Source organism: Pinus tabuliformis, chromosome 6, assembly GCF_031772625.1.
Source record: "Pinus tabuliformis cultivar Carrire ecotype Pingquan chromosome 6, CPIR1, whole genome shotgun sequence".
NCBI classification, from domain to species: domain Eukaryota; kingdom Viridiplantae; phylum Streptophyta; class Pinopsida; order Pinales; family Pinaceae; genus Pinus; species Pinus tabuliformis.
In genome coordinates, this window is record NC_142292.1 from 582,396,209 (window position 1) to 582,407,276 (window position 11,068).

Here is an 11,068-nt window from a genome sequence, read left to right on the forward strand (position 1 = left end):
CATATGTTTGTCCAAACTTGACCTCTTGGAGTATCTCACTTCTAGTATTGCCCAGTTCATCCAAATTAAGTCGACAAATCTATAATTATAGAAATTAACGGAGAAATCTAGTTTTTTCTATTATTTGGTTTTTTTTGTTGTACTTGAAGATTGAGATCCTCTATTTAGGTCTAAGATCCTCTTATTTAGGGAGTGGTTCAAATGACCCAACTAATTTATGGTTTTATATGTATGAGACTTTGAATGAATGTAGGTGTTGAGTGCTTAGGCATTCTCCAAGTGTCTCACTTGGAGAGCCTCTCGATTTTATCTCATATTTTGTCTCTCATTGATTTTAACATGGTATCAGAACATGGGATCAGAGTCCTTTGTATTGTTTGTTAAAAGTGACGCTGAGTCCTTGAAAGTGGATTCCCTGATCTCTGATGATGAGAGCATTATCCATTCGTGCCCCTTAGTTCAAAATTCGTAGCGTCAGTCACAAAACTTCGGTCTATATTTCCATAAGAACTCATAGCCTAGGCTTGACCAGATCCTATTGCGAAAAGCATGGATTAAACGTTGTTGCTCCTGGTGTTTGACGATGCCAATGCCAGAAAACTAGACAAGGTTTATGACCTTAAGAGTAAACATATTTCAACAAAGGTGACATAACTTGAAGCCTGTTTTTCGGTGACTACGCATCAAGAAATTCAGAGGCAGCTGCTTCCAGTACACTCCACTTTTCCGGTGCGGTGATCTCAGCATTGGTGTAGTGAAACATGGTGTGGTTGTTCATTACAGTGGTAAGTTGTTAATGTAGCAGTGGACGCTGAGTTGGGCATGGGCCGGAGGTAGATTGTGCAGTAGGCCAACGTGGTTTTGAAATATAGCGACTTGGAAAACGTCAAAGGGTACCCAAATTGTTGCCATGTGGAATGATACACAGATAGTTATTGAGTTCCAAAGATTGTGGATGTAACACGCGAGCAGTGGAATAGATTCGAAGTGGTAACGTTCGACCTATTTTTGTGCCGGTGTGTGAGCATCATCGGATTAGGGTTTAGATCACCAGATCTGGGTGTAGAGGTTGCAGGAGGAGTCTTGTTCCACAGCACTACGTGGTGTGCAACAGTCAAGCTGCAATGTCTGATCAACATTTGAACATTGTCGCCTAGCAAAGGCAGCAACCTCGTGCCTGAATCTGACAGGCTCATGTATTTTTTGAGGAGTCTAGAGCCTCTGTGCATGTTGCAGCTATGTTGGATTAGTGATAAGAGTGCATTCTCCGAGTTGAGATTGATCATGTTGGACGGTGGAAACAGTTTTGTCAAGAGCACTTCCTTAGAGACAGTATGTCTTGGCCTTGCTGCTGAGGCATGTTGGTAACATTCCTGGAGACAGTGGTAAACCAAAGTGTGGCAGAAGAGTGGTGAACCAACTATAGCATTAATTAATAGGCGTTGGTGAGGATCCAGATTAGCGTGAGGAAACATCTGGATCAAAATTCCTATAGGTCGCTACTCTCTGACGAGAAAGTGAAAGAAGGGTCGTGAGAGCCATCTCCAGTATGATGGTTTGCAGCCACTCTAGACGCATCAATGGATGAGGCTCTCAATAATTCGATGGAGCGTGGGAGTCAATTGTTTGAGCTATGAGGCGGTTTTCTTTGCGCAGAATTGTTGTCACATCAGGAGGTGTGTGTGGAATCTTGGAAAGGAATTTGGAGTGAAATAAGTGGTGTTATCAATATGTTTGTATTTTTAGACATCTTTGGCATGGCTATCTTCGATGATGTTTTTTTTCATGTGGCCATTTGGATGCATTTCTGGTTTGGGTTATATTTTTGAGTCAAAAGAATTCTTTAACCAATAATATGGTTTTATTAATGACCAGAAGTATCATGAGCCACAATCTCCTCAACACGTTTATGCAATTAAAGAGCTACCAGTTCTTCATGAATAAGGGCGTAAACAATTGAATCATGAACCTATTGTTCAAAATCTAGATGATGACGACGGAAACACAAAACTCAGAACACAACAAAGACATAAAGGAAACAAAGATTCCTTCAATGTAGCTAACAATTCTTATCAAAGAAAATCATCATCTCAAGCTCTTCCATCTCAAAGCTCCAAATCTACAGGGGACAAAATAAATTATATTATCCATCCTTAATAATAAGGAGAATGGAGCACATGGAATCAGATAAAACATGTGTGGGTGGAAAGATTCTCACACTCATATGATTGATACTAGAAATAATGCTTTAAGTAAGCTTACACTTCATGAAGCATTATCTATTACCAATGATCAGACAAACCACATCAAGTGGCCTATTTTAAGCCAAAGAAAGAAATATATGACTTTGGGTAAATTTCTCCATTAAGGGGGAGAGTTGAATTTAATGGAGAAATCTAGTCTTTTCTATTATTTGGTTGATTGTTGTTGTACATGAGGATTGAGATCCTCTATTTAGGTCTAAGATCCTAATATTTATGGAGTACTTCAAACCAACTAATATATGATTTTATATGTACGAGACTTTGAATAAGTGGGTGACTTGGCATTTTTTAAGTGAGCCTTTTGATTTTATCTCATATTTTATTTATTTATTTTTTCATTATTCTCTAATAAATTTAAACATATCCTTAGGGCCAATGGAAAATAAATGAAGGAGATACATTTGATTATCTCAACCAATTGAGAATGTTAAATGAATTATAACTTTGTAGATATGCGGTATTGGTATATTATAATATTTATTGATGTATAAATTAGCACAATTATATTTATTAATCTAATGAATATATATAAATAAAGAAACACATATACAACCATATTAGTAAATGTAAGTGGTACACTCATAGTATTTATAGAATAAAATTATATCAACGATATAAATAATTATTAAAATAATAGTAAGAATTTAGTATTAATATTAATTATTAACTATTATAATAATTATGTAACTGATAATTAGATTTTATAATATTAAATTTAAAATATTGGAGTTATAAATATAATACCATAAAATCTAATATCATAATCCAATATTTTAAGCTAAATATTATTAAACCTAATTATGTGAAAGTAAATATTATTAATAATGCTTATTAATATTAATTTTATTAAATCTAATATTATAAACACTAATATTAAAACCAAACATTGCAAAACTTAATATTAAACTTCAATTTTATAAACCATAATATTAAACCTAATATTTTAAATCTCTACTAAAACCAAATATTTTAATGCTATACTAAAACCCAATAGTAAAACCCACATATTTGATCCCTACTACTGTTAATATTTTAATAATTATTATTATATTATAATAATATGCTAATACTATTCTTATTCTAAATAATAAGATAAACATAAGGGATTATTGATATTATAAACCCATAGAATTAATAAAACTAAGGGATCATTAATATTATAGAAAAAGGGATTAATAAGCTCAATCCATTAATATTAAAAACCAAAAAGATTAATATTGTCAACCTTGAGATTAATATTACAAACTTATAATATTAAATCTATAATCAATAATCTCCTCTCTTTTTATTTATTATTCTCTAATAAATTTAAAAATTTCCTTCACAACAACCCCAAGTAAATGGGGGATACAATTTATTATCTCAACTAACTGATATATAAAATATTTGAATGTTAACTGAATTATAGTTATGTGGAAATATGGTATTGATACATTACACATTATGATATTTATTGATGTATAAAATACTTGGATGTTAAATAAGTTATAGTTTTTTGGACATGTGATATTGATACATTATAAGTTATAATATCCACTCATAACATTAACAAAGCTTCCTTGTTACATTGTTTTAAAGTGAATATATTTAAGTGTAATATTATTTTTTAAATTAATATTAATATTAATAATTTAAAATCAAATAATGATTTATTAATATTTTATGATTTTTTTAAATATTAGAAATGTGAAATGTATCATAAAATAATTGTTTTGACATTAGTTGGGAATTCAGGTCTATCACCATTTACCATTTATTTAGTTTATATGATTTTGTGATTTTTTTAGGCTTAAATTGGTTTTTAACATAGTGGATACCACTAGAATTCAAGAACATACCAAACCCTATGCAAGTTAAATATACCAATGACTTAAAACAGGCCAAAAAGAACCCTTATATTTACTTTTATAACCTCATCATAACACACCAACATATTACTTATCAAAAACACATATTTTTAAATATCAATATTTAACATAAGATGAAAGATATTCCACTTATTTTTGATAAGTATTTCAATTCAAGTTTTAAAAATAAATATTAAAAAAATTGTATTTAAATGATAACATTTAAATTAGTTATTTGAATTAGAAAGCTATGCAATTTTATATTTGTTAATATTATAAATGAATTTTTATATTTTTATTATAAATTTAACAAGTGCCACATAGTAGCTAGTCTCTCCAACATAATTTAAATATAGTTAAAATTATGGCTATATCTTAAATAATAACATAAATGAGTAAATATTAATAAAATATCTTGTTTCAAAATAAATTGATTGTTTATATCCCTAAGAATTGAATCCATATTCTAATTTATTGTAGCCTTTAATTGTTCATTTCTCATGGTTGTTATCTAAAAAGTGCTAGGATTATTAAAGCAAGCAACCAAAATGCTCAGTAAAATTGTCTATAGTGAAATGTAATGATGTATATCATAGTTTCTTAATTTGGGAGTGTGTATATAACATTTTTTCAAGTATTAAATTAATATTGGTAATGATGTATATCAACCTTAATATCATAATTATTTGCATAACATAATAATTATTTTTAAGACAAAACAGTTTTTAAATTAAACTAAATTCTCTCCCCCCCTCTCTCTATCTATAGATTGTGTGTGTTGTAATAATATATTGTAGAAGAAATATGGAAAAAAATAATCAATTTAGATTCAAAATTTAGGCAACTTATAAATTTGTTGACTTTGTAAAAAAATAAAAATAAAAAAAAAATTATATTAAATATTTTAAATTGAAAAGAAATATAAATTAATACACTTTTAAAATAGAATATATCAAAATTATATTAGCCTTACTACAAGACCTTATGGTTAACCACATCCTAACCAAGCTATATGAACTTATTTTGGAAAAGAAGTTTAGTTTTTGGATTGAAACCCAAAGGAAGTTGGTTTTAGAAGACATCACTAGACTATGACCATCTTGTCACTCTTAGGATTATTACTATATTATAAATTAAAAGCAATAATAACCATAAAAAATAGGTAATAACAAGGCTCCTCAAAGATTGCAATGACAATGATATGCTACCTAAAAAAAAGCAATAATAACCATAAAAAAAAGTAAGTAATAACATGTTTGAAAAAGTTTTAAGAATATATAATATATATATATATATATATATATATATATATTTTAGTTATTTGTTTATTTGGAATAAGTTTCAAGAATTTTAATTTAATTATTAATAATTATAAACTTGATAGTAAATATTTAATATTTATAAATATTTCTAAGGTTTTAAGCATTTTAATTTAATTATTAATAATTATAAAATAAATTAGAAAGATTTAATATTTATAAATAATTTTAATAATATATACAAATCAAATATTCAAATTTATTTTAAAAGTAATTTTCTTTCTAATTTTATTTATTTAAAATATTATATTAACCCATCCAATTTGTGATATTGGTAAACTATAGTAGGGTAACAAAACATGCATTACAAAACATGCATCTCAATTCAGAAAGCAATATAGTTATGTCAAGGTGGTTAACAAATTCATAGCATTTCACTCCACCTTCATATCGGGTTTTGGTGTGAAGGCAACGAAGGCATTTAGAGACTGATCACCAGTAATTTCACCTATGGGACAGTTTGGAAGGAAAGTCCATGAATTGTGGGTCAAGTTGTAAACAACCACCTCCATCTTTCTGTAATTTTTGAAATACAGGCAATCCCCCATTGCAACACACCTAAAGCGTGTATAGCTGCTAAAACTCCGATGCAGTGTGGGAGGCATTCTGCCAATCACATTCCAGTTTGTATCCGCGTCCTTATCAAACTCCCATATAATCACCTCTTCTTCATGTGTGGATTGCGATTTCCTCCCCTCCACGAACAGAATTCGGGAGCCGCAGTGGACTAACTGATTGAAATAATTGAAGCCTTTGTGAATTAATTCAGGCAATGCCACAAATATGGACGTCTTACATACCATGTTGAAACCCATAATGCCCCCCGTGAAGTCATCGCTATCGTCATCCTCATCCACCAGCATCAAACAATAGAAATAACCTCCGGAAAATACCGTTCCGGGTCTCATCAAGTTGTCTTCTTCAAATGCCATTAAATACCTAGGCAGGAGTCCCGCGATCGTCCATGCCTTGTCCGTGGAATCGTATATTTCCACTATTCTCTGTTCACGAACATTAGAATAATGCACAACTAACACTTTGTACCCGTCTTTCCCTTCTTCAACGATGCCTATCTCGTCTATAGAAAAATTATCCATGTCTTCCATTGGTGGAAGTGTGAAGTACTTTCCTGTGAGAGGATTGCCGACATAGATGGAGTCGGGAGAGGTGCATTTAATCAAGAAGAGGCCTGCGCCTGATACCAGATAAAGAAACGAAGAAAAAATCAAAATGGAAATGGGAGGTGCTCCTTCTAAAGAGCGAAGGGATAAACGATAGTCCCTCCAACTGAAACTGAGAGGTACTCGTACCCCATCTAAGAAACGAACGGGTAAACGATAGTTCTTCCAACTTCGTGTGAAGGAGGAGTATGCCCAAAAATCTTGCTTGGTCCCCACACCTCCCACAAGAAGCCATGGATTTTTGTTTGGGGGAGCCTCTGCCCATTGTTTGCTAAAAAAATTGGTTGATGAAAAGAGTGCATTCCATTGCTTGCAGACAGTAGCAAATCTACGCAGGTATTCTGCTGGAAACCATACCAATATTTCTTCAATCAAATCGCCTGGTAATTCCCCGTACAACTGTGAGTAATCCTCCTCCGCGACTGCATCCACAGCCGCCATTTTTAAAGTACCACCAATTTTCAAAAGTGACGAAAAATACGATAGAAACGTGAAGTATTACTTTGTATGTAAAGAAATTAATATTAATCCCATCAGCTGCGACGTTACAAATCACCCAATCGATTCGATTGGAAACATGATATGGTTTTGCTATTTGGGGAAAGTTTGATTTTTGCTTTAATAGTTCATTGTGGTAATTGATTACTAAAAATTATTCAGCATGGTTATTATTTTTCAAATATCGTTTAAATTGAAAGCTGAATCATGGTTATGTTGTTTTGGCCCTGCTTGTGCGTGAGATCAAAAATTCTGTTTCCAATTCTAAATGAAAAGGTTTGCATTCAATAGTTCAAAATATGAACTTTGGCTTGGTTGTGAAAGCTGATTCCAAACGCATATAACTGTGATTCTATAAGCAACACACATTATCTCACTGCTATAAACTTTTGAGCCTTCCACATTATCATTTAACTGTGATTTTATAAGCAACACACATTATCTCACTCCTATAAACTTCTGAGCCTTCCACATTATCATATAACTGTGATTTTATAAGCAACACACATTATCTCACTCCTATAAACTTCTGAGCTTTCCACGTTATCGTACTGACATTGTATCATTTGAAAAACCCAAGTTAATTTCTTGGTAGACTTTGTGTTGGAAGAATCACCGCACCTCTATAGAATTCGTAATTTCCACCCTGGGGATCCTAGTTACTGGTTTGTAATGTGTTTGTAATGTTTTCCAATATTTGCGAGTTTTGGTGTAACGGCAAAACTCCACATGGTATCAGAGCTTGGGTTCAATTCCCCCAAGTTGCGTTTGAGGGGGTGTTAGAAGAATCACCGCACCTCTATAGAATCCGTAATTTCCACCCTGGGGATCCTAGTTACTGGCTTGTAGTTACTGGCTTGTAATGTTTACCAACCTCTGCGGGGTTTTGGTGTAACTTCGTTTGATGTTTTGTCTTGTGCTATCAAAAGCTCCTGTATAATGTCCTCAACATGATGGTGCATTATTTCGGAACAATAGCTTGGATACCAATTCTGTCATTGATTTTTGCCACAATGGCATGTTTTCCGAGGCCTCGTTTAAATGAGACAAAAATTTTTCAATACTTAATAAATATGATTATGGGAATGTTTAAACTGTGGAAATAAATTTAATATCATCAAAATCTCAATAGCACTTAAAATCTTAAAATTACATGTTGTAATCAAAATTTCCAAAAAAAATTACCAAATTTTCTCAAAATTATGTCAATTTTTATTTATTTATTTTTTTAATACTCACTTTTAAACTACTTTTATCCAACACCACTCTCTCTCAAAGATTTGGTTATGTCAATTTTTATTTATTTATTTTTTAAATACTCACTTTTAAACTACTTTTATCCAACACCACCCTCTCTCAAAGATTTGGTTAGCCACAGTGATTGCCATAGAAATGTGAACATACAAGACACGTCCACTTTTTCCAATACACGCGATTTGTCGAGATCTCTTCAATGGGTAAGACACATCTGCAATACCTCTAGTCATGTACCTTCTCTCGAATTTCGAAATCTATGATATAGTTAGTAACAAATAGTTGTAAAACGCGATAGCATGCTTCTCAAGAAAGGACTAAATAGCATGCATCTTGTTGAAACGAGCATCGGAAACATTAGAATAGTTAGAATAACGGTCGAGGAGTATAGTATTATATAAGATGTTCAATATATTGCTCTTATATAAGATGTTCAGTCACCTGCATTTCTCATAGTGACTAATAGGCCCTACTATAAATTAAAGGCAAGCGCACGATTCGCCAATAGACGCGGTCTTGCTCTCTTACTTCATAAGGTATGGGGCTGTGGAAACATTGGTAAATCTGTTACCAATAGGCCCTCTTTATTATATAAGCCTGGTATTATTCTTATTCTTATTTGGGCTCTCCCCCTGCTACTATACTATATAAAAAGATGTTATCTTACTCTTTTCATAATCGGGTCCAGCCAACTGCCAATCCACTCTCATTTCAACAGAGCCCGCATCTTGATCTATTCCTTCATTGGGATTTTCCAACGTTTCCCGCCTCTTTCTTATATAAGCATGGTGAACTTCCTGTTCATCCTCGTTTGGCCTTTAGGAAGAACGGGCCTTTCTATTCATTCACATTCTCTTATTCACGTCTTCCGATAGAAGATGGGTGCGATTGAAGATGGAAACTCCATCTATCGAAGATGGCTGGCCTAGGAATGAATGGGTTGCATGTGGGCCTATTATTATGAAAGCCACCCACCCTACTCTTTTTATTTCAGGTGGGTATTAGTTTTTGGGATCGGGTCGAAGCGTGGTCGGATGATATTTACTATGAACAGAGTGGGAAGCATGCATTATAAAAGTAAGAGTTCTTGCACCCATACCACCTTAGATAATAATAGCCTTTTTGGAAATTCCATCGAAGTGCGGATAGTAACCAAGGGACTCTTATTTAAGCCCGGGGACTTAAAAGTCAAGCATAAGGGGGGCACGCATCAGTTCGAGTGGACCCAGCCTTCCCATTCCACATTTCTAATAAATAAGGCCCCCCCAAAGAGAAATATCCCACCCATTTATGTGAGTTGACTCTATTCCCTGTGACCTGTTTCACCTACTCTTACTAGAAACAGAAGACCAGGCACACATTCCTATATATGATTAAGGGGGATTCAAGCAAAAAACCACTAAGAAGAGTAGGGGGCTAGCGAAGACAACTACAACTGGCAACGTATTCAATGTTATTAGTTAAGTGCTATGAGTGGCCTTATCAGTGCTTTCACTTAAGTTAAGTGATATTAGTAGACAAGGAAATACATATTAGCTACATATAAGTATCTAAGGAAATCATCATCAAGGAAACATACATTCACGGGACGATTATGCCTCCATATGGAAAGAAGGCGAAGCCCTACCTCCATTCTTTGATTTCACCATAATTAGTCAAAGTCTATCTCCTGTCCGGTATTGTCAGAAACCATAATCGGGGATCACTTTTTGATATGCATCTTTTCATATGGATATTCATGAAAAGGAAAACCCCAAAATGAGCAAGTGTGTGTATGTGTTTAGAGGGAAGTGAAAGGTTTGACCTTACATTTGTATGGTTATGGTTTTCGAATTCATGAGGTGTAGAGATTCAGAACTTGAAGGTTCTTTGACAATTTAAAAAAAAATGACAGAACATATATGTTACGACTAATATAGTTATTGCATGACATTTCCAAAGAGGCCGAATAATACATATACAAAAATACTATTAAGTGTCCCGTAATAGAACCACTTATGGCTATTATACCATAGAGAGTTTTTCCCAAAAAGAAGGATCTCATGGAATAGATTTTAGAGGGACCAAAAAGCAATGTAGCAATAAATCCATAACATAGCCCAAATAAGATGATCAGACCTAAGACTTCTACCCATGATGATAATGGATACCATAGTAGACCAAGCACTCTTATCATATCGAAACTCCTTTTTATCAAAATCAAAGAATGAGAAATAGGAATAGAGTAAATATATATAGTATCCCCCATATATATGGGAGATACGGATAGAAATAGTTATTATTTTATATATCCATAAATTTGATTTAACATAATAGATTCCAATATCTAAAATATTGAAAATTGATTTAGAATCAATATTCCAACATTTGGATATATGCATATGCTATTAATATATATTCCATGTTATCTTATTGAGGAATAGGAGTACTGGTATAGAAATCGTTGTTCTTTTGGACCATGGTGGTTCGATCCAAGTTATCTAAATTTTCGTTACATCGTAGAGGGTGGGTAACCAATTAGATTACATCTCTCACATTGGCAAATCCATGAATCTAAGCAAAAGTAAATTCAACTAACCATTTAGTACCAATTCCTCTCGCCTCTAATGGGTTAGCATGAGCCATTTCGATGATGACTAAGTCGGGTTGTAGCTCGTGCATATGTTTTATCTGATTCGAATTGTCTGGTCTCCACAATTCATGGT

The 11,068-nt window shown here is 33.0% G+C and overlaps 1 protein-coding gene across 1 annotated transcript; it reads right to left on the minus strand.

The window, feature by feature from the left end:
• Positions 1-5,804: 5,804 nt before the first annotated feature.
• LOC149259880 (F-box only protein 6-like) lies at positions 5,805-7,052 on the minus strand. Its single transcript, XM_089455535.1, has one exon. The coding sequence runs from the start codon at positions 7,050-7,052 to the stop codon at positions 5,805-5,807; it is 1,248 nt and encodes a 415-aa protein (XP_089311661.1).
• Between the last annotated feature and the right edge of the window lie 4,016 nt (positions 7,053-11,068).